The sequence below is a fragment of the Lynx canadensis genome, chromosome D4 (assembly GCF_007474595.2).
Source record: "Lynx canadensis isolate LIC74 chromosome D4, mLynCan4.pri.v2, whole genome shotgun sequence".
Classification (NCBI taxonomy): domain Eukaryota; kingdom Metazoa; phylum Chordata; class Mammalia; order Carnivora; family Felidae; genus Lynx; species Lynx canadensis.
Genome location: NC_044315.2, coordinates 82189560 through 82215105, shown reverse-complemented (window position 1 = coordinate 82215105; position 25546 = coordinate 82189560). Strand labels below are relative to the sequence as shown.

Here is a 25546-nt window from a genome sequence, read left to right as displayed (position 1 = left end):
GAGAGGGAGGACACAGAATCCGAAGCAGGTTCCAGGCTCTGAGCGCTCAGCACAGAGCCCGATGTGGAGCTTGAACCCACGAACTGTGAGATCAGGACCTGAGCCCAAATGAGACGCTCAACTGACTGAGCCATCCAGGCGCCCCAAGAGAAGAAATCTTTAGCCCTATTCTCACATTCAACAAGAACACTTTTCCAAAGTATTCTATGCTTCCCAACCAAAACATAAGAGTCATAAAATTGTGATCTCTCAGCAAATAACTGCAGGTGGCCTTTTCCCTTATTGTGTGCTGCCCTGCTCCAAATACAGCAGTCATTCTGTGTGTGAGCCCTCTACCCCAGAACATAATCTGCTCAGGGCTCCCTCCAACCTGCCTCTCCCTCAGCTACCACTTTGGGAGTGCCGGGAACAAAGAAAAGATAAGAGGAGGCACTAAGACCTGCTAAATTCCTTAAGTTTCTGGACCTCAGTTTCCATAACTAATGTTCTCCCAAGGGTTTTCTAAGCTAATTAGCTGAAAAGTTTATTTAAATTACTTGGCATGCCAGGAGGCCCTTAGTAACTACTTAAAACAAATGGTTGTTTATAATACTGAAAAACTATAAAACTTAAAGGGTTGATTGAGACTAGGAATTGGTTACATAAATTATGGTATACCCAACGAATGAGATATTTGGTGGCAGGTAAGAATAATGGCATATTTGGTAATAGTGTATCTTACAGTGTTTCAAGCTGGGTAGAAGGCAGAAATTCTTCAAGGGATTTTTGTATGCCTTGAATATGGCATAATTAAAAAGAAGGAAGGTACAGATGTGTGTCTATAAATGTTCAAATACATGAAATGAAAAGAGGTTACCAAATAGCATATATAGCATAATATTTTAAAATATATACCTACAGAACCATAATATACATTATTACATAATACTCCATATGAAAAAGTTATTCTATATAGAAATAACACATGTAAATCAATAAATGCACACAAAAAGCTGAAAGAATAGACACCAAAATGTTAAAAGAGTTACTCTCTGGAGAGTGGGATTAGAAGTATTTTTAGAACTTTTTGCTTGTTTTCTAGTTTCTGTAATAAACATGTATTATTGGGGTGCCTAGGTGGCTCAGTTGGTAAAGCATCTGACTCTTGATTTAGGCTCAGGTTATGATCTCATGGTTGTTAAGATTAAGCCCCTCGTCAGGCTCTGTGCTGACAGCATGGAGCCTGCTTGGGATTTTTTTTGTCCCTCCCCAGCTTGCACACGTGCTCTCTCTCTCAAAATAAACAGACATATATTATTTTGGAAATTAGTTATTCTTTTCTTAATCACCCTGCCAAACCCTGCTTGGCAAAGACTATTACTTACTCTAATATCTTTTTTGTTTTAGTAACAGACCCTCCAATTTTTAGCAAATTCCTACCCAGTTTTTAAAAACTCTCCTTTGCAGCTAGATGTGGTCAGGTACCTAAGTTCCTGCCAATAAGAGAGAAATGAAAATTCAGGTGGAACATCTAGGAAGTCTCTTTTAAAGGGGGACACACCCTCCTCTGTCCCCTGACCCTCCCTGTCCCCTGACAGGTTACTGTCAACCTTCTGGTTTCTTTTATGTGAATGAAGAGAACTAAACCTCTACCTTAGTCACTGTGACTTTGAGTTTCTTCAATAAATGCAGCCAAACCTAATACTAATACAAATGTCTAGTAGTGGTTTTCGTTTTTCTTTTCTTTTTTTTTAAGCTGAGAGAACCTTTAACAAAACGTGATCACTCGCTTTAACCCAAGGAAGCATTACTTAAATCTGGATTTTTGAGCATTAAAATAAAATAACTAAGAACAAATTCTGTTTTGATGGAGCCGACATGGGAGAGCACTGTAAACAAAAGCTGAAGTGTTCTGGCCTCTGATACCTACCTCACATAAAAGCAGGTCGATGATATGGAAGACCATGTAGAGAGGGAATTTTGCAGTGAAAAGTGTAAGAAACCACTGGGAGGCATACATGTGTGCTTCAAGGCTTATATCCAGGAAGTGGTTGTACAGGTCAGGGATGTATTCCTGAAATAGCAAACTAATTAGTTTTGGGCACATATGCAGCTGTTCAACTCCCACTCATAAATCTGCCAGGAATAGGCCAAAAAAGTCACATATTTGTGTTTTCCTACAAACCTCCAAAGTGCTCAAAAGAACACTTATCATCAAGTATTAAACAGGCACTTGGCTCTCTTTTCTGGTCCACAAACTAGCTCTCGAGAGGAATCCCCAAGATGGTGACAAATATTTGGAATGAAAGTTTTTCTTTCCAAGTTATGAAATGTTTGGGAAAGTTTGTTTCACTTTTATTATGCTATTCCTAACCAGTCAGCTTCAGAGCCTTGGCGGGTATTTCTTGATTTAGTTTGCTATGTTAAAGGCCCCCACAAAGTCATCTGATCTTTTGGATGTTTATGAGATTGAAAAACCAGCTCACACCCATTCAGGTTCACACCTTATTAATCTTGGCATTGTCATCACATAGTGAGAAATGAAAAATATAAAACCAGTCCTTAACGTTGGATGGCTAAGGCAACCACCACTGCTCCCTGGCACCAATTCATGGATCCAGCTCTCCCCAGCCCCGTACTCTTAGTGGCGAATGCAAGCTGGTTTCTCTTTTTACCTGCATGAGTCGCTCCAACTGGTAAAATTTGCAATGCAAATCTTCAAAGTTTTGCTTGAAAAGTTCCCTGAGACCATAGTCAAACATGATCTTGACCAGAACACTGAATGCCTGTTCTTCAGGCATCTGTAACAGACAGGGAATGGGGTGGGGGTGGAGGTGGGGATCACAAAACATACAGAAGTTTTCTCAGTATGTTTAATTCATCCTTCCAGCCCTATCTAAATACTATGACATTTAGTGATATGTAGTAACTCAGGTAGTTGTGTTTTACTACATTCATTCACTCAATAAAGAAATATTAATGATGCCTATTCTGTGTCAGATACTGTTCCTATCCTCCAGAAGTTTCCCATACAATCAGTGTACAGTAAGTATAATATGAATTAGGTAGGAAGATCAGTGGGGATCCAAGAACAAGAAGGCCCGAGTCTGCCTGAGGGAGCGGAGTATAGGCTTTGCAGGACCGGATCTGAACTGAGCAGCAACAAGCCGACACACAGTGTAGGTTTCATCTTCTCAAATCATGACACCTTCATTAAATCATTTTGCCTCCTTAGCTGCTATTTCTTTCTACTGAAAGTGTTTTTCTTCCTCATTGGCCAATTATAGCAGAATCTTAAATATCCTAAGGTTTATTGTAATGCACAAAGTACTAAAGTAATGGTCATGGCAATATATAAAATATTACAAAACCCCTCACCATTCAATTCTATTTATAGATGTTACCCCTGTTTATAATAATACCTACATCTTTCATAGCTTGGTGGAAAAACATTTCCCTGAGAACCTGGCAAAATGTCTAGCTTTCAAAACAGAAAAAAAAGCACTGGAAACGTTATTTAAGGCTTGGTGTGATGTAGCAAGCCTTCAAAATGTCAAGAAGGTGGGCGGGCTTCTGTGGAACAAGGGGATGGAAGTGGGCTGAACATAGAAATCAGAGACTAAAGCAGAACTACAGAACAAATTGGATTCAGTAATAAATGAGAAAAGCATAGCAATTTATTATTGGAAAAGGTAAGGGCATTTGGGGCAAAGGAGCAGATCTCAGAGGTCTCTATCGTGGAAGGCAATTTCACAATTTTGTCCACATGCTGAGGGACACTTAGTCTGCCCCAGAGTGGCATTTCTGATGTCAGACAGCACATCTGCTTTTCCTCTGAAACAAGCATTTATCTTAACACAATGGCAAGCAGTACAGAGTTCAAACCAAGACACTGACGATTTGTCTGGGAAACCCATTTTAAAGAGACTGTGATACTTAAATGGGGGCAAATGTTCTTGGACTGAAGTTGAGAAGAGAGACAAACCATACAGGCCTGAGAGACTTTGAGATATCAAGTCTTATTAAAACAACAGAACAGGTGTGTCCAGGTGGCTCAGTCGAGTAAGTGTCCAACTCTTGGTTTAAGCTCAGGTCATGATCTTGCAGTTCGTGAGTTTGAGCCCTGAGTCAGGCTCTGTGCTGACAGTGTGGAACCTGCTTGGGATTCTCTTTCTCCCTCTCTCTCTGCCCCTCCCCGGCTCTCACTCTCTCTCAAAATACATAAACTTAAAAAAAACAAAACAACCAACAAACAAAATTTTAAAACTTGTCCTTTCAGCACACCTGAGGTTAAGTGTCCGACTTCGGCTCAGGTCATGACCTCACAGTTTGTGGGTTTGAGCCCTGCGCTGGGGCTCTGTCCTCACACCTTGGAGCCTGGAGCCTGCTTCGGATTGTGTGTCTCCCTCTCTTTGCCCCTCCCCTGCTCGCACTCTGTCTCTCTGTCTCTGTCTCTCTCTCTCAAAAAAACAAACGAACATTAAAAAAAAAATTTAAACCTTGTCCTTTTGATGGACATTAATTAGCTTGTCTGTGGTACTCGTTTTGCAGTGTAGAGCCTATCATCTCATCAAATTACACACCTTCTGTATGTACACACACACACACACACACACACACACACACACACAATTTTTGTCAATTGTACCTCGATAGAGCTGGGGGAAAAAAAACATCTGACCTCTTTATTGATGTCACAGCTTTATGATATTTTTACATGCTTACTAATACCAATAAGCTAGGTTCTCACAGTAAGAAGATACAAAATGGTTTTTGGTTTTACTCATATTACAACCTATATACAAAATGGCTTCAAACTCTTCAAAAGCTTCCCCTTACTTAGAGAAACAAAATCCAAACTCCCTGAGCTGGCCTCCACTGCCCTCCTTAAGCTGGTCTTGTTGACCTGTCCAGTTTCCTCCCCATTCCTCATCACACCCATGATGGTCCAGTCACACTGCCCTTCTTTCATTCCTTCCATATGCCAAGTTTTCCCCATCTCAGTGCTTCTGCATAGTGTACTATTCCTTTCACTGGGAGTGCTCGACTCTCCACTTTCTTGCTTTTAAAATAGTTTTCTTATTTTCCTAGCAATGTTAGCTTTAAAAAGTTAAACAATACAAACAAGTACAACAGAGAACGATAGACACCGCTTCTCATTTCTCAGTGTTCACCTTAAAGGTTACCTCCAGAGAAGTCTATAATATAAATTAAGGCTCATTTGTTATACTCTTGCATCAAACTTTTTACTATACCTTTATAGCGCCATTGAGATAATGATGTGCTTGTGTGACTTTCTGCTTATAACCAGTCAGCTTCACTAGCTCTGTATCCACAAAGATTGGGACCATGTCTACCTTAGTCACTCCTGATCTCTAGCATCTACCGTGCTAAAGATGGAAGTACCCATGAACTCTCTACTAACATCACCTGTGTGGTATTTTTGCCAAGCATTTTAATTTTAAACAAGAGGAAATGATCAGACAAATCAAGAATGTGGAATATTTTATAAGACAACTTGCTTGAATTTTTCAAAACTGTCAAAGGCATAAAGCACAAGAAAGGCAAGGGGGGGATAGTTTAGATTAAAAAAAATAAAGAGAGGGGCGCCTGGGTGGCGCAGTTGGTTAAGCGTCCGACTTCAGCCAGGTCACGATCTCGCGGTCCGTGAGTTCGAGCCCCGCGTCAGGCTCTGGGCTGATGGCTCAGAGCCTGGAGCCTGTTTCTGATTCTGTGTCTCCCTCTCTCTCTGCCCCTCCCCCCGTTCATGCTCTGTCTCTCTCTGTCTCAAAAATAAATAAACGTTAAAAAAAAAAAAATTAAAAAAAAAAAATAAAGAGATAGGACAACCAAAAGCATTGCTTGAATTGTCACTGATCTTGGTTAGAAAAAAAAAAAAAAAAACTTATAAAGGACTTCACTGAGTAAACAATTGGGGAAAATCAAATGTGGATTGTGTGTAAGACATTACTGAATCAATGTGGAATTTCTGGATGTGACTAGAGTATTATGATTATGTCCTTAGGAGATTCATGTTCAAGTATTTAGGAGTGAAGTATGCTGATGTTTGCTACTGATTTTCCAAAAATAACTTCAAAAAATGTTTTTGGTAAAAAATAAAATGCGTGCAAAAAAAAAAAGAGGAAAAGAGACATAGAGAGATGGAGAAAGATGTGTGATAACATATTAATTGGTAAAATAGAACAAAAGTTTATGGGTATTGCACCCTAACCTTTTTTTTCAATTTTGCTGTGGATTTGAAAGAATATCAGTAAGGTGGAGGGTAAAGGTCTTTGCTGAATAAATAAATGAATAAAATGGCACTAAAAATAGCCAACTTCTCTTCCTTTCCACCTCTAATACAAAGATCCCCCAAATAAATACTAAAGAACAGTCTACCTTACAGAATATAAAATGTTCCTAAGAGTTCAACCAAGACTATCCAATCATTCTAGCAATAAAAATGAAATCTACCCTGTACTAGTCTTCAACACTGTCATTTATTCTTACCATATTTCTCTTCCATGACATTGTTACATTAATTTAAGGTAAAGGTTTCCAGATACAGGAGTCAAAACTCACGTACCAGGGTCTGGCCAAAACCAATATAAAACCATGCTCAAGTCTAAGGCTAGTATAAGCTGAGGCATCTCATGTGTAAATCGTAACAGAAACCTAATACTCACATGGAGAAGCAGAACAGCAGCGAGAAATGACTGGCCCTGGCAATAGCCAATCTCTTCATCATACACAGAATATGCCTGGAGAAAGAAAAAACACAGGAGGTGTAAATGAATGTAGTCACTCATGGGCCATACTTGCCCTACAGGACTCTGAACATAGGAACCTAGAAGATTCCCACATTCCACTATGGCATTTTGATGGTCAATGAATGATGCAAATATTTCTCTCCAATTGCAATTTTTTCTTTACAATAAACAGAACTGTCACCATGCCACTTCCTGTAGGCCAGGAGTGGGTAAAGTTAAACAAAAATCACTTCAGCACTGAAAAAAGGTTGTTGTAACTCGTTGTCTTTGCTCATGCTGTCTCGTCTTCTGTCTAAAAAATATGCTCTTCCTTCAGGCTCCAAGCACTCCATTCTCTGGGGATTCCCTCTCTTCTCTGTACTTCTATGGTACTTGCTACACAAGTATAGTTATTATGCACTTATCATACTGCATTTTATTTTGCTTTGTTTTATTTATCTTTTTTGTGAGAGAAAAAGAGCATGCACTTGCGTGGACACGTGAACAAGAGCCGGGCAGAGGGAGAGGGAGACAGAGAATCCCAAGCAGGCTCCATGCTCTGGGTGGGGCCCGACGTGGGGCTTGATCTTACCAAGACAGATCATGACCCGAGCCAAAACCAAAGGACACTTAACCGACTAAGTCACCCACCCAAGTGCCCCCGACACATCATTTTAAATGTCCATCTTCTCTACTGGACTGTGAGCTTCTCAGGGGCTGGGGATGACGTCCTATCCAACCTAGCCAGCACCTCACACCTTCAACCCAGCCAGTCATACAGCAGGCTCTCTCTAAACAATGTTAACTTTACTCATTTTTCTTTCTGGGAAAAAATCTTTTGGCAAAGACACCAAAATACAATCCTTTCCGCAATGCCAGTAATAACTTTTCTGATAAGAGGGACTACTCTGAAACCATTTGTGGGTTCCTTTGGAATTCTTGTATTTTTCTTGGCGGCAGATGATTATTACCCATCTCTTCTGAACACTATCTTTAACAGAATATTGACATCTAACATTCCTTGTGGTTTATTCTTTTTGGTTCTTTGTTTTTCAGTCTTGTTTTTATGATTAATATTTACAGTTCTCATGTAGGCTGTGGTGGAAAGGGAAATTCCTACAGATTGAAAATGCTATTCCCTATTTGACAAGTTTATTTCGGATGAAATTCCCTTTATTCTTCACTTTTTTTTTTTGTGACACACTGTGCATCTCAAGAAAGCAATTCAGAATGAGCATGTTCAGAATAAAGATCAGTTAGCAAAATATGATGTGAATGCTTATTAGATGACAATTAAGTTAATATACACATGCGTTTTACCATTAGCTTTTGGTAAAACTATAGCTTTAGAAATACATTTTATACATATATATATGTAATATATATACATATATATATAAATGGTAATTATGCTTTCATAAATTCAAGTAGAATTTCATATAATCTCATTAAATTCCCCATGTCATCAAAGCTTATCCAATGAGAGGGCTACAGAGCAGAAAACACATATACTTTAACAAAGACAAGATATGCAGAGGGCTTGAGAAACAATCTGCTTATATAATAAGGCATCACTTTTCACCTGTCTAATTAGTAAACACTAATAAGTATTAATAATAATTTTTATAAGACTGTGTTACAAGCTAGTGGTAATATATGCCAATACAGCTCTGTAGAAAGCAGTCTGACAATGTCTGTGAAGTCAATTAACAGTTGATTGGTCAAGAAAGAAAAGAAGCTTCTGAGTTTGTCAGAGCTGGGCTGAAATCCCACAACTGCTAATGTCTCGGTCTGGACCTTTGGTTCATTACTTATACTTCTTACTTGTAAGAAATGAGACTAATCATAGTATTTGTATCATAGACTTGATGTATTCTCAGCTCTCTCAGGTAAATTGCTCAGCACATGGTTTAATTACTTATGCACTAGAATGAAATGTACTAAAGGTAGAGAATGGAGGGGAGCAGATTTTTCAGGTTCACAGAAAAGCTTGAAGGAATATATACAGATGTGAAAGTACACGACACCTTTGGGAAATGTTTGGAATATAAAATTCTTGAGAGCTGTAATGAAATATGGGGAAGAAAAGGCACTTCATTAATTCATCAACATTTAATGAGTACCTACTATATGTCAACCACTGTGCCAACTGCTACAGATGCTAACATATATAAAGTGATTTCTGCCCTTGAGAACTTCATGGTTCAGGTGGGACATTTGGACACGTAAATCAACTCAGAGTACAAGAAGTTCAATGTAGCTGAAGCATAAAATATTTATGAATTAAGCCAGGATAGATTATAAAATGTCTTTAATGCTAAGCTAAGGAATCTGGGACCAGGAAATGAACTATGAAATTTTGATAGTATTCTGTGGGTTATGAGGAAGCAATAAAGGCTTTCCTGGAAGCCCTGAAATCATCCAATCCTGGGGTCAACATGGAGAAAAAAGTAAGTTTGCTATAACTCAAAGGTAGGGAGACTAATGCAAGGCAGCTTTTGTAAAAGTGCTGGCAACATATGACAGAGGCCTGCCCCGTACCAGGCAGTGATTAGAAAGGGAAGTAAAGTGGTGCCTGGGTGGCTCAGTCGGTTAAGCAACCAACTCTTGACTTCAGCTCAGGTTATGATCTCACAGTAGGTGGGATCGAGTTCAATATCAGGCTTTGTGCTGACAGAACGGAGCCAGCTTGAGAGTCTCTCTTCCTCTCTCTCTGCCCCTCCCCCATTTGCATGTGTGCATTTTTTTCTCTCTCTCAAAATAAATAAATGTTCAGAAAGGGAAGTATAGCTATAAGAGACATCAATCCTATCATTTTTGAGAGACGGAGAGACAGAGCAGGCGTGGGGGAGGGGCAGACAGAGAGAGAGACACGCACACAATCTGAAGCAGGCTCCAGACTTGGAGCTGTCAGCACAGACCTTGACTTGGGGCTCGAACTCGCAAACCATGAAATCATGACCTGAGCTGAAGTTGGATGCTTAACCAACTGAGCTACCCAGGAGCCCCAGACATCAATCTTATCAAACTCAATGAAAACTAACAGAGAAATGACTGTATCTTCAGCAAGATAACGGCATGGAGGGAAAAAGGAAGATGGTTTCTAATTAAAAGAGCCGTAACAACTAAACATATGGATGCGGCTGGATTCTGATTCTAACCAAATGTATGAGGACATTTAGGGAAATCTGAATATGGCAGATACTGGATGGTATTGATCAATAATGATGGAAGCTACAGATGAATAATGATCTTATATTTTGAGATGCATAGTGAAGAATTTAGGATCATGATATCTGATATTTGCTTTGAAGTACTTCAGGAAAAAAAGGGATAGATGAAGCAACTGTGGCAATATGTTCATAAACATTAAATCTGGTGGAGGATGTATACAAATTTTATATTTGTATTCAACTTTTATATCTGAAAATTCTTATAATAAAACATGTTTTTAAATGAACTCTATTTTTAGACATTTTTGTTTGATGTACTTAACAGACTTTTACATGAAGAACAACAACTGGCAGCTAGAAGTTCAGGCCTTGAGAGAATGTGGATTTGGGAACATCTGTGCAGTGGTGATAGCTGAAGCTCTGGGGGTGGAAAGAGTCACCCAGGGAGACAGGGTAGAGCTACAGGAACTACTGACTGAGCACCTAGGGGAAGGCCTCTGTTTTAGGGGCAGGTAGAGAGAGAAATGAAATCAAAAGGGAGTTAGCAATGTTGTGAGAGAAGGGAGAGCAAAACCAAGAGGGCGAGAGAGGTCAAGAGCAAAGAGAACTGCAAGGAAGAACACTATGAGAAGGAAACTAGAGTGCAGTGAGATAAGGAGGTTGGGGATCAGAGGCAGTGGGCACAGGGTTTCTTTACGGGAAATTTTGCAGTAGGATGAGGCATAGCTGGATGGCTGCTTACGGGGAAGCACAACTGAGAAGGGGCTAAAAAAGGATGATCAGAGAAGAATATTACAAAAGAAATGACAACTGTGGGGAAATTAAAATTAAACCCAAAAAACATTTCTCTAAATCTAACTCCCCTTATAGTTTGAAGCATCTAGTTTATCACTGGAAAAACCTGTCTTTTATTGTTAGCCTGTCCTAAAACTTGTTAGTTGTACTTTCTCAATCAGTAACATATAATAAGTTCCTTAAGGATTATGTCTCATGCCCCGTCTGTATTTCCTACATGGTAGATGCTAACTAGGTATTTAATTAATTTGGGGGGGGAGGGTGCGCGGGTGGAGACTAAAGACTAGTTCTAAGGGCAGAGGAAGGTTGAAGAACTCTGGTCCTAGGTCCTCTTTTAGCCTTATGGCTCTGAAGTACCAAAATATTCTGGAAAATGGATTGCTGAAATTGAACACTTCCTTTACAGCTTTCCTGTACAGACTTTTTGACAGACATCAGTATTTCCCACCATTTATTATGCTGCAGTGCTAAAAGTCCACCTCGATAGGCATCAGCACTTCCCACTGTTGGATAGGTCCTAGGTGCCAAGTTCGTAATTTATAATGTGAATACCAAAAAGGAGTTTGCAGTGTTACAGGACACAGAAGGTCTTAACATAAAACCCGCTGCCAAAAATTTAAATGTGGAGCCAGGGGACTGTCATCTGAAAGTCCTGATTGAAAGGGTAAAAGAAACCTAGCCATTGTATTTCTAATTGACTTCCTGTTCATCATGAGCGTAAAATTAAAAAGTAACAACACAATTTCAGAAAGTCTACTCTCTTCTTTTTTGCCTTCTTAAATACCAAATGCAAATTACACTTTGTAGTTATCTTTTGTGTAATTTCAAAGAACGAGAATGACCATTCAAAACCGAGGTTTTTTTCTGGATGTGAGATACCTTGCATATTTTATATAAGGAATCTTGTCCATCTCCTCCTGTGTCCTTAAAATAGTCATGGGCTGGGAATGTCCGGTTAATATCCCGGGTGATGGCACTGTCCTGGGGAGACTCCTGTGGAAACATTAGGAAAGAGGTTTAGTAATCAATCATGTACGTACTTGTGTGAGTTTATATAACAAGGTCTTCTCATTTACATGCTTTAAAATACTGCAGGGACATACATACACATATGCATGCCCAGAGTTACCACATCTTCAGGCACCAACTGTTCAAGCGAAAGCAAAATAAAATATTAAGAAAAACAATACGGAAGAAAAGCAACCTGCTTACTGTATATACCTCAAGTATACTCCATTTCTGTTGCAAGGAAGTACAGCTGCTGACCTTTCTATTGCAAGATAGAAAATGTAATCAAAATGGACTTCCTATAGGAAAATATTCAAGCTAATCTCAAAAGGAGGTAAAATGCTCCCACTAGAAAAACTGGGTACAAAAACTGCTGCTTTAAATGATCATTTGGCATGAAGCCCATGTGCCAGGTTCTCAAAAGGAAAAGAGAAGTCCCTTAATTGGGGTTTATCCTAAGGGCAAATGGCATAAAAATGCACCCAAGAGTCTACTCAATAGGAAACTAGACCAGCAAATGTCAAGGGATTCAAGTAGGCTATGGGAAAATATCCTTTCTTTTGCCAGTGGAGAAAACTAAATATATGTCAATAATATCAGCAAACTTTCATACCACATAGCAAGTATCCAGGTATTTCTAATAAATTCCCCTTGTTAAATTTTATTTGCTTACATGCTAAAGAACTACAGCTGAGAAACATGACCTTCTATTTTAACAATGCATTGTTTTCATAAGACAATAGACTTGCTTCTCCTTGGTGAGACTACATCATATTCAGCATACCATCCAAGAGCCTGATACTCCTGTTTCAAGATGAAAAATCAAAGTGATATTCTTCTCTTGTCCAGTAATTTCTCCAGTCTTTTAGGTAATCATGTTCCTAGGGCCATAAGTATTTTACAGTTGTGGGATTTGAACTTTATATTTTAAAATTTTATTGAACAAGTTTGACATGTAACACTGTATAAATTTAAGGTGTACAGTGTGTTACTCTGATACATTTATATACTGTAATATGATTGCCATTGTATCCATATTTATTACATTACGTAATATATTCATTATACTGTTCATCAGGTCTCAATGGTTTATTTACTACTCAGTACAAGTTTGTACACTATCATTCTTATGCCCCCAAACTCCATCAACTAACTTTAAAGCCTATGCTCTTTTTTTTAACAAGTAAACTATTTAAACTTTCAAAGACATTGCCAAACTGCTTTTCTAAAGAGCTTTACTGGTATACTACTAGTTTTTAATATGTTATTAGCAGTTAAGGCAACTCAGAACCATGCTGCTCCCTGACAAAAGGACAAAACCCAAGGTGAGACCTGAGACTACAGTAGTTATTGTCTAGTGGCAGCTTCCAGGCTGCAGCACACAGAGAGCAACCTGAAACAGAGCTGGGTGGGGAGTGTCTCCCTGAGTTGAATAAAAAGAATACGGAGAGGGCAAAGTAGCTAGAGTTTGTAGATCAGTCTACTGGATAGGAAAAGCTGAAAAGAAAGAGATCTGCAGAGCTATCTAGAGTCATGAATCATGAAATAAAAAGTGATAAACTGGACTTCATCAAAACTTTAAAGCTGTACTATTCAAAAAAGGCCACTGTTAAGAACCTGAAAATGTAAACCTGACCAGGACAAAATGCCTATAAAATCTGATAATGGTGTTGTATCTAGAATACAAAACTTTGAAAAAAGATAAAGAGGCAAAAACAACTGGTTTTAAAAAGGGGGAATGGTGGGCACCTGGGTGGCTCAGTTGAGGTTAACCATCCAGCTCTTGATCTCACGGTTCTTTGTGAGCTTGAACCCTATATCAGGCTCTGTACTATCAGTCCGAAGCCTGCCTGGGATTCTCTCTCTCCCCGTCTCTCTCTTTGCCCCTCCCTTGCTCGTGTGTTCTATCTTCTCTCAAAATAAATAAACGTAAAAAAATAAATAAATAAAAACGGGGTATGGTGGTATAAGATTGAAGAGATACTTCACAAAAGAAGGCATACACATGGTGAATAAACACATGACAAAACTTCAGCATCACTCATCATTAGAACAATATAGACTGAAACTACAATGAGATCCTACTACATACCTACTAAATGCTAAAATTAAAAAGAACCAAGATACCAAGTACTGGCAAAGGGTATGAAACAACTGGAACTCCCAAAATTTGCTGGTGGGAATGCAAAATGGTACAAATATTTTAGAAACAGTCTGGAGGGTCATATAAAGTTAAACATAAACTTCCCATTTAATTCAGTGATTCTACTCCTAGGTATTTCTCCAAGAGAGATGAAAATATGAAGACATGCAAAGACTTGACCTGGAATGTTCATGGCCACTTTATTCATATTAGCCCAAACTGGAAACAATACAAATGTGCTCCAATGGGTAAATGGATACATAAATTGTGGTACAATCCAGATAGTGGAATACTACTCAGGAAAACAAAAAAAAACCCATACGTGCAACATGAATGGATCTTCAAAAGCATTTTGTAACTGAGAGGAGCCAGACACAAAAGATTATTTTCCATTAATTCCAAGTGTATGAAATTCTAAAAAAAGGTAAAATTGTACATTATAGAAAGTAGATCAGTGTTTTGAAGAGGCTAGAGTTAAAAGGAGAAAACTGATTATTAAGAGACATGAAAGAACTTTTGGAAGTTTGAATATGGAAATATTACCCATTACATCTATGGTGGTAGTTAAAATGTATTTAATCATTCACTTAAAATTTGTGTATTTTACTGTGTATAAATTACAAGGTTGATTTTAAATGGAAAAATAAAAAAGGACACCCACACAAATGAAAGAGACCCAAGATGATTCAAGCTCTTCAGATTAAGAAGAATCCTACTTTAGGTAAATATACAGCTAAATGATAAAAATGATGTAAATCCGTATTAACCTAAAGATCTTAAAACAGGGGTATAGCTTAGAGGCACACATAGCCGAGTTTGAAGGTTGGCTCAGTTTCTTAGATGAACAACTCCTATCAGTGTCTGACATGTATACAGAAAAGACTTGATAAAAGTGAAAGGAAGCAATCTCCATCCAGCACTGCTGAGTGCTGGGGCTCTCCTCTGAACCCACACATGTACACTCACCAGTGATATGTGAAATACACACGCACACACACACACACACAGTACCTAAAATATATATTTTTATTTTTGTGTATCTTATCCGCCCTATAAAACTATTCACATAGGTATAGGGATTGTGATTTGGTTTTAAATTTTCCACAGAGATTAGCATAATGCAGGGCATACAGTCGGTCAAAGCTTGATAAATATACCTAATAATTTCCACACTCTTCTTTTAAAAAAAATTTTTTTAATATTTTGAGAGAGCGAGAGAGTGCACAAGCAGGGGAGGAGCAGAGAGACACAGAATCTGAAGCAGGCGTCAGGCTCCTCAGCACAGAGCCTGACGTGGGGCTTGAACTCACAAACCACGAGACCATGACCGGAGCCGAAGTCGGATGCTTCACAGACTCAGCCACCCAGGAGCCCTGAGTCCAAACTGTCCTTTAGGACTGAGCAATGGCAACACTCATGTGGTCTACAGCCCTACCTAAACCAGGATCTCTAATGCTTAGTGTTTAATTCAAGATCCATGTGAATGAGGAACAAACTAAGTCAGGAAAGAACCTTATTAACTGGATAATTTCAAAGACATTCCAACTAAACATCTGAAAAAAACCAAGAATGCCGAAATGATTGGTTCCTTTGTAACTTCCTTGTGTAAAAGGCAGGCAAGAGAAAATAGCAGTCATGAAAAGTAAAACAGAGTGAAGACTTTGAATCTTTTAGTCCAAAATGCAAAATAAGTTGAATCATCCTACAATTATTAGGAGAAATGAGAAGGAAAGGGGGTCTAGATCAGAAATATAAGCTATATTATAGTGGATTAAGGATTTTTTTTTCAGCCTAGGATATATGAAGTCTCTTGAACTCAGTTTTAATTTTACCAAATTCACACAATGTGAAACAGCAATGCAGAGAGAACCATAGGCATATAGGGAATTAAGAAATCTTTACCATTAATAACTCTCTATCTCATGAATAGCTCAAATAAGCAACAAAGGACTGAATATAAACAGTCTCAGTCTCAGTTCTAAAACTGCAGCATGACAGAAACTTACCTTACCTCTAGCATCAAGAGAAAAAAAACGCAATAAACTGGATTTAATTAAAATTTTCTTACAAAATATGCCATTAACATCCAAACTGGCAAGGAGGAATTAACACTTTTACTATTTGCAGATGACATGATTTTATATATAGAAAAATCCCAAAGATTCCAGCAAAAAACTACTAGAACTGATAAGTGAATTCAGTAAAGTTTCAGGACACAAATATCAATGTACAGAGATTTGTTGCACTTCTACGTACTAATAATGAAGCAGCAGAAAGAGAAATTAAGAAAACAGTCCCATTAACATTGCACCAAAAATAATAAAATACCTATAAAACAGTGATGAAAGAAACTGAAGATGACACAAAGAAACAGGGTGCCAGGGTGGCTTAGTCAGTTGAGCATCTGACTCTTGGTTTCGGCTCAGGTCATGATCTCGTGGTTTGTGGGATTGAGCCCTGCGTCCCAAGCCCCTGCTTGGGATTCTCTCCCTCCCTCTCTCTCTGCCTCTCCCCAGCTTGCATGCACACTCTCTCTCAAGATGAATAAATAAACTTAAAAAAGAAATGAAAGACATCCCATGCTCATGGACTGGAAGAACAAATTGTAAAAATGTCTATACTGCCCAAATCAATCTGCAGGCTTAATGCAATCCCTATCAAAATACCAACAGCACTTTCAACAGAACTAGAACAAATAATCTTAAAACTTGTATGAAACCACAAAAGACCCCAAATAGCCAAGGCAATCTTGAAAAAGAAAACAAAACTAGAGGTATCGCATTTCTAGACTTCAAATTATACCACAAAGCTATAATCATTGAGACAGTATGGTACTGGCACATAAACAGACACATAGATCAATGGAACAAAATGAAAATCCAGAAATAAACCCATAACTATATGGTCAATTAATCCTTGACAAAGGAGGAATGTACATACAATGGGAAAAAGACTGTCTCCTCTTCAAAAAATGGTATTGGGAAAACTGGAGAGCAATATGCAAAAGAATGAATCTAGACCACTTTCTTATACCATATACAAAAATAAACTCAAAATAGATCAAGGACCTAAATATGAGACCTGAAACAATAAAAATCCTAGAAGAAAGCACAGGCAGTAATTTCTCTGATACTGGCCATAGCAACATTTTTCTAGGTATGTCTCCCAAGGCAAGGGAAATAAAAGCAAAAATAAACTATTGGGACTACACCAAAATAAAAACCTTTTGCACAGTGAAGGAAACAATCAACAAAACAAAAGACAACCTACTGAATGGGAGAAGATATTTGTAAATAACATATCCGATAAAGGGTTAATATCCAAATATATAAAGTACTGATACGTCAGAGAAAGACAAATATCATATGATTTTGGAATTTAAGAAACAAAACAGATACAGAGAGGGAGGTAAACCGTAAGAGACTCTTAAATACAGAGAACAAACTGAGGGTTGCTGGAGGGGTATTGGGTGGGGGGATGGGCTACATTGGTGACAGACATTAAGAAGGGCACTTGTTGGGGCACCTGGGTAGCTCAGTCGGTTGAGCGTCCTTCAGCTCAGGTCACAATCTCACAGCTTGTGAGTTCGAGCCCTGCATCGGTCTCTGTGCTGACAGCTTGGAGCCTGGAGCCTGCTTCAGATTCTGTGTCTCCCTCTCTCTCCCCCAACCCACTAGCATTCTGTCTCTGTCTCTCTCAAAAATAAATAAACATTAAAAAAAATAAAAAAAGAAGGGCACTTGTTGGGAAAAGCACTGGGTATTATATGGAAGTGATGAATCACTAAATTCTCCTGAATTATGACACTATATGTTAATTTGGATTTAAATAAATACATACATACATAAAAGAACTGATATGACTCAACACTCAAAAAAATGAATAAAAAATTAAAAATGGGCAGGAGACACCTGGGTGGCTCAGTGAGTTGAGCATCTGGCTTTAGTACAGGTCACAATCTTACGGTGAGTCTAAGCCCCACACTGGGCTTGCTGCTGGTCAGCACAGGGCCCACTTCAGATCCTCTGTCCTTCTCTCTCTGCCCTTCCCCCGCTTGCTGTCTCTCTCTCTCTCTCTCTCTCTCTCTCTCTCTCTCTCTCTCTCTCTCTCTCAAAAATAAACAAATATTAAAAAAAAAAAAAATGGGCAGGGGCCCCTGAGTGGCTCAGTCGGTCAAGCATCTGACTTTGGCTCAGGTCATGATCTCACGGTTCATGAGTTTGAGACCCACGTCAGGCTCTGTGTGACAGCTCAGGGCCCCTGAGTGGCTCAGTCAGTTAAGCATCTGATTTCGGTTCAGGTCATGATCTCACGGTTCATGAGTTTGAGACCCACGTCGGGCTGTGTGTGACAGCTCAGAGCCTGCAGCCTGCTTCGGATTCTGTCTCTCTCTCTACCCATCCCTCTCTCAAAAATGAATCAACATTTTAAAAAAGTTTAAAAAAAATGGGCAGGAGACATGAACAGACGTTTCTCCAAAGAAGACATACAGTTGGCTAACAGACATGTGAAAAGATGCTCATCATCAGGGAAATGCAAATCAAAACTACAATGAGAGTGGTGCCTGGATGGCTTAGTCAGAAAAGCATGTGACTCTTGATCTTGGGGGTCATGAGATTGAGCCCCACGTTGGATATAGAGATTACATAAATAAATACATTTTTTTAAACAAACCCAAAACTACAATGAGATATGACCACATACTTGTCAGAATGGCTAAAATTTAAAAATTTAAAAAAAAGGACGCCTGGGTGGCTCAGTTGGTTAAGTGTCTGACTTTGGCTCAGGTCATGATCTCATTGTTCATGGGGGTGAGCCCCACATTGGGCCCTGTGCTGACAGCTTGGAGCCTGGAGCTTGCTTCAGTTTTGTGTCTCCTTCTCTCGCTGCCTCTCTCCTGCTCATGCTCTCTCAAAATAAACAAACATTAAAAAAAAAAAAAAAGATGGAGATAAAATAGTAGCTACTTTCAGTATGAATTCATGCAAAGCACCAAGACATTGCCTGGCATATAGGCATAATAAAAAATAATTTTTTTTTTTAAATACAAGAAACAACTATTGGCGAGGATGTGGAGAAAAAGGAACCCTTGTGCACTATTGGTGGGAATGCAAACTGGTGCAGGCACTGTGGAAAACAACAGTTAAAAATAGAACTACTCAGGGTACCTGGATGGCTCAGTCGGTTAAGTATCTGACTCTTGATTTCAGCTCAGGTCATGATCTCATGGTTGTAGGATCAAGCCCCGTGTTGGGCTCTGTGCTGGGTGTGAAGCCTGCTTGGGATTCTCTCTTTCCCTTTCTCTCTCTTTCTCTCTCTCTCAAAATAAATAAATAAACATTAAAAAAAACAGAATTACACTACCATCCAGAAATCACACTATTAGGCATTTACCCCCCCCCCCGATTACAAGAACACTAATCAAAGGGATACATGCATTCCTATGTGTACTGCAGCATTATCTACAATAGTCAAATAATGGAAGCAGCCCAAGGATCTATCAACAGATGAATGGATCAAGAAGGTATGGTATATATATATATATGGTGAACACGTGCACGTGCGCGCGCACACACACACACACACACACACACACACAGAAGAATGTTATTCAGCCATAAAAAAGAATGAAATCTTGACATTTGCAACAACATGGATGGAGCTAGAGTATAATGTTAGGCAAAATAAGTCAGAGAAAGACAAATACCATAAGATTTTACTCATATGTGGAATTTAAGAAACAAAATAAACAAGCAAAGGATAACCAAAGAGAGACAAGCCAAGAAACAGACTAACTACAGAGAACAAACTGATGGTGACCAGAGGGGAGGTCGGAGGGGCAGATGGGTGAAATAGGTGATGGAGATTAAGAGTACACTTATCATGATGGGCACTGAGTAATGTAAAGAATTGCTGGATTACTACATTGTACACTTGAAACTAATACACTGTGTGTTAACCACATGAAATTGAAATAAAACTTAATCTAAAAGAATACAATACAACATGCCAATTAAAAAGAAATAGGCAAGCAGTACATATATGTGAAAAAAACTAGAATACATCTAGAATGCAAAAAGACAACCTAATAAAACTGACAAAAATTTGAACAGGCACTTCATAAAAGAAAGTATATAAATGGCAAGTAAGAAAATGAAAAGGTTAAGACCACAATGAGACAGGCACCCAAAATGTGCCAAAAGAGAATATGTAGTGATAAGAAGGGCTACTTCTGGAACACTCTTAGACAAGTAATTTAATCAATAAGGATTTGGAAAATCAGAATTATAATTCCAAAGTATTAAAGAAAGATTAACCAAAGCAGCATTAATGCAGTTTCTGGAAGATTTTGGGACTTGAAAGAAAAAAAGGAGACTGAAAACACTAAAATAATGACTAAGATGAATTTCACATTGACAAAGCTTTCCAGATATGATGAACAGACATGATATTGACCTATATTTGGAATGAGCTACAAATTATTCTAAAAGAATTTGTTAATTCTATTCTTGAATTATGTCTCTACTTCTAAAGAGAATTCTTTAAAGAAAATGTTAGATGAATTCACTCCAAGGAATTCTATGAAACAACAATGAAAGTTCTGAAACATTCTGAGAATGACAGACTGTGGCTTAACACAGCATGAAGGTTAAATAAATTAAATGAAGAGGGGTGCCTGGGTGGCTCAGTCGGTTAAGCCTCTGACTTCGGCTCAGGTGATATCATGGTTTACGGGTTCGAGGCCCGCATCGGGCTCTGTGCTGACAGCTCAGAGCCTGGAGCCTCCTTTGGATTCTGTGTCTCCCCCTCTCTCTGCCCCTCCTCCCTCATGCTCTGTGTCTCTCTCCTTCAAAAAATAAACAAACAAACAAACATACATACATAAAAAAATTAATTAAATGAAGAATTGAGAGGGACACGGAAAACTTCAAAATACACTATGCCAGTTACTTTAGTCATAGATTGGTGAGAAAGGTAACTTGAAGGACACAGTTATCAGAGAGCTATGGTTTGGAAATTCAAATGCACACAGGAAAGGAAAGTAACACAAAACTAAAAATATACTATAATTGATCAGTTCTCATCAATCTGGCTTCCTTCACCCACTGACCATGGGAGTCATCAGAGAATTAAGGAGTAAAATGCCCTTTACAGAAGGTAAATCTGAAAATTCACATGCTGAATTTGAAGTCTTCAAGAATGATAACCACTTACTTAAAATATCTAGTCAACCACTTACTTAAAATATCTAGTCTTAGGAGATATGCTGAAAAATTTGGGAATACATCCATTTGACTTGCCAGAAGCCAAGCTGTACAAAAATGATAAAGAAATTCTAACCTAATGGCAAATTTAGTAAGCTCCTGTCAGAATCATTAACTTTGAAAAGATTCTGAAAACAAATCACAGTAATATTATAGATGACTTCTTCCTAAGAGAACACAGCAAAGAGCTGCAAAACAGCCAAACCCAAGGGCTTATAACATTAAGGTTTACATAATGCACAGTGCTTTTACTTCTAAGGAGTTAAGCACAGATGCAGCGGAAACAAGGAACTTTCTGGTGCAAGACATATTGGGTAATACTACTCATGGCTAAACTGATGAAGTTTAACCAAATACACCCGAAGTTAACCAAATATAAATATTTACAGAGAATAAGATATTACAAGGGTACGTAAGACAATCATGCTGAGATATAAACCTTAAAAGAGCAGGGAATGGCAAAACGACTATCAGTTGAGATGTGTCCTGAAAATTATCAAAGCTATGGCAGAGATGGGTTTTTTTTCCCCCATCAATTGGTTTTGTTTCCACCACTTCATCCTATGAAAAACAGCTTTAATATCCAGAAGAAAACTAAAGCATCATATGATTATGCAGTCTTAACATCTTGCAAACTTTTTTTGTTAACAGCCAGACAGCAAATAATTTTGGCCTTTTGGGTCATCTGGTGTTAAATTTACCCTTTGTAGAGTAAAAGTAGCCATAGATAATACGTAAATAAGCACGCATTTCTGCATTCTAATAACACTTTATTTACAAAAACAAGAAGCATGCTGGATCTGCCTCCCAAGCCACAGTTTGCCAAGGCCTTCTCTAAATATATACTACAGTAATTTTTCATGGGCAATATGAACAGAGAGAAGACTTTTTTTTTTAATGTTTATTTTATTTTTGAGAGAAAGAGAGCATGAGCAGGATAGGGGCAGAGAGAGAGGGAGACACAGAATTGGAAGCAGGCTCCAGGCTCTGAACTGTCAGCACAGAGCCCGATGTGGGACTCGAACCCACGGACTGTGAGATCATGACCTGAGCTGAAGTCGGACACTTAACCGGCTGAGCCACCCAGGCGCCTCCAGAGAGAAGACTTTTGTAGTGATTTTAAATATTTTGTAGTGATATTAAATATACTGTTGATTAATTTCATGTTTTACAGACATTCTGTCACAAACGAGTTGCAATAACTTGAAAGGTATATCCCTTTGAACATATGCGCTTTTTCATGTTATAATCAACATTAAAAATGTTTGCTGCCTTCTCCAAAAGTCTGTATGCTTCTGTATCCCCAGAGTAGTAAAGGTTTAAATGAAATCCTATAATAATAGTGACATACTGTTTCTTACATTTCAATCAGCAATATCAACAATATGTACAGGTCAGAAATCATAAACATATGCACTGAAACATTCCAGACTGGCTAAAATAAAAAGACAATACTAAATGTTGGTAAGGATATGAAACAACTGGAACTCTCAAATGTTGTGAAGGAGGTATAAAATGACCCAACCACTTTGGTGAATTATGCAGCTGTTACTTGTAAAGTTAAACACACATCTACCCAGATCCAGCAATTCTCCTCCTCAGTATTACACAGGAGAACCAAAAATATACATCCAAGGAAAAAAAAGTCCAAGAATGTTCATAAAAACCCCAAATATCCATCAATAGAAAAAGACAAAAAAATATGGTATAATCATATAATGGAATACAATGCACACTGCTGGAAATAGTTTCATTAAAAATTGTACTCTAGGAGCACCTGGGTAGCTCAGTTGGTTAAGCATCTGACTTCGGGTCAGTTCATGATCTCACAGCTGGTGAGTTCGAGCCCCATGTCAGGCTCTGTGTGGACAGCTCGGAGCCTTGAGCCTGCTTTGGATTCTGTCTCCCTCTCTCTCTGCCCCTCCCTTTCTCGTACTCTGTATCTCTCTCTTAAAAATAAACATTAAAAAAATTATACCCTAAAACTTTGGCACTTTTTAAATGTTTATTTATTTTGGGAAAGAGAGAGAGGGAAGCGAGAATCCCAAGTAGGCACCATGCTGTCAATGCAGAGCCTGACACAGGGCTCAAACTGACCAACTGTGAGATCATGACCTGAACAGAAATCAAGAGTCAGATGCTTAACCAACCGAGCCACCCAGGTACCCCTAATATTTCGGCTCTTTTAAAATGTATTCACTAAACAAATACCAAGAATTAACACTTCATACTAAAACCTAAATCTCTTTTAGTTCCCCTCTTCATACTCTTGTCAAATGGGACTGTTGCCCAAACACAACCCAAAATTAACAATACACCTTACTGCATTTTAAAAGAAAAACCTAACTTTTTGTTTTCTTATTTTTATAAAACATTTTTTGCTGCCTTATAATGGGAGGAAATAAGAAAAATGAAAGATAATTTCATAACTCAGATATAACTGTAACTAATGTTTGGTGGAGGTATATGCCTAACTTTCTATGTAATTGTTTTTATAAAAGTTTACACTGTTTTGAAAATTCATTTTTACTAACTGCAAAATGTTATGATCATCCTTTCACGTCTGCCATTTTTTACTGTACAATGATCTGTCACGTGGCTATGCTACAATTATGCTAAATCTCTGACTTTGGAATATTCAGGCTGTTCTACTTCTTTTGCTATCTACAAGGCCGTAAAGTAGAGCCACGATTCCTAAAGGAAAAACAGTTTCCACGGTCACTTTGTTCCCCACAAGATCCAGTTTAACCCATGTTTTAGAGTGTGAATTATACTGCCAATTTGTTCTCCAGAAAAGCGTACCAATCAATGTACACACAACATTAATGAGTAGTGCCCTTACAGTAAATACCCTGCTGTTTTAGAATAGTCTTTTATGTTCTTGTCTTGTCCTCCCTCTAGTCTATGTATGACTAATAACTGCATCTAAAGCTGCAAAGAACTACAAATAAAGTTTACTGACTCTATCCCATACTAATTCCTATGCATTTTTTGCTGAACCCACATGGTGACTGATCAAAAGGCACTATTGTACGCATATTTCCTTACTCTGTCAGTTGATGTGAGGGCCTAGAAGCAGTAACATCAGGTAGCAGTGAGCACTTCTACTGCCAGGATCTTGGTTTCTAACACCATTTACAAATAAAAGGAACCAAGACTCCTCAGAGAAATAGCTGATTCTAGGACTGGGGCAGGAAATATACAAGATGAACCTAGAACATCTAGAAGTGCCACAGCGTAAGGAAGTGCTTTCTCTGTACCCTGACCGTGAAGAAAACAAATCCACAACAAGAGGAGTATGTCAAAGGGAAAGAAGAGCCAAATAAAAGAGTTCCCAATGGCCAAAGCTGGAACAATTTGAACAAAATAAATGAAAGTGGTCTGGATTACAATCTAAAGTATAAAATAAATACCCATGAGTCACCTACACTTATATAAATAAATGACTGAATAAATAAATGGGGGAAATGAGACAAATATCCTATGCAGAAGAATTCCCAGTAACTTAGGCATACATGCTGCCCTCTTAGAGGAACCCCATTTCTGGTTTGGGCTAGGCATAGTTGACTTTCTTTGGAAGAATACAGTATGGAAAGGGGGAAAAAAGTGACTTAACAGTGAAGAAATCTGACAGATATGCCCTCAGCCAGATGATCCAAGGTCAACATCAACAGTGGGGAGTCATGTTGGTAGTCCCTACCCTTGGTAAGAGGTGATGAAATGGTACTTAACTTAATGTGTTCTTCTTCCCCCAAACTCATAACCTTGTGAGAGAAACAGATAAATTCCAGTTGAGGGGCATTCTATAAAATACCTGACCAGTATTCCTTAAGATCATCAAAGTCATCAAAAACAAGCAAGTCTGAAACACTGTTACAGTCAAGAGGTGCCTAAGGAGATATGAGGACTAAATGTAATATACTATCCTGGATGGAATCTGCTACAGAAAAAGGACATTAGGTAAAAATTAAGGAAAACTAAATAAAGTGTAGATTTTGGTCAATATTAACCTATCAATATTGGTTGATTAACTGTAACAAAGATACCATACTAATGTTAAGATGCTAATGACAGAGGAAAGAGTGCAGGTTATATGGAAACATCCTGCACTATTTTCACAATATTTCTATAAATCTAAAACCATTCTTTCTTTTTTTGAGAGAGTGCATGTGCATGCATGCAAGTGGGGAAGGGGCAGAGAGAGAGGGAGAGAGAATCCCAAGCAGGCTCTGTGGTGTCCACAAACCATGAGATCATGACCTGAGCTGAAATCAAGAACTGGTGCCTTAACTGAGGCATCCAGGTGCCCCTAAAACCATTCTTAAATATAAAATGTATTAAAAGAAAAAAATGGCATTACCTCCTTATACAACATGGAAACTTAGGCTTAGCAAGGTTAAGCTACCAAAGTTCACATTACTAATAATGATCTGC

General features: G+C 38.4%; 1 protein-coding gene across 2 annotated transcripts in view; it reads right to left on the bottom strand.

The window, feature by feature from the left end:
- Positions 1–11727, bottom strand: part of LOC115500149 (rab GTPase-activating protein 1-like) — a 40582-nt gene extending 28855 nt beyond the window's left edge. For both annotated transcript variants that reach the window (XR_003964410.1, XM_030294514.1), the window contains exons 1-4: positions 11576–11727; positions 6666–6740; positions 2655–2780; positions 1910–2053 (exon numbers count right to left, since the gene is read on the bottom strand). Coding sequence is in view for 1 of the 2 variants with exons in the window: in XM_030294514.1 (XP_030150374.1) it covers positions 1910–2053; positions 2655–2780; positions 6666–6740; positions 11576–11701 (471 nt within the window). In the remaining variant the exon portion in view is untranslated. The remainder of the gene's footprint in view (positions 1–1909; positions 2054–2654; positions 2781–6665; positions 6741–11575) is intronic.
- Positions 11728–25546: the final 13819 nt, after the last annotated feature.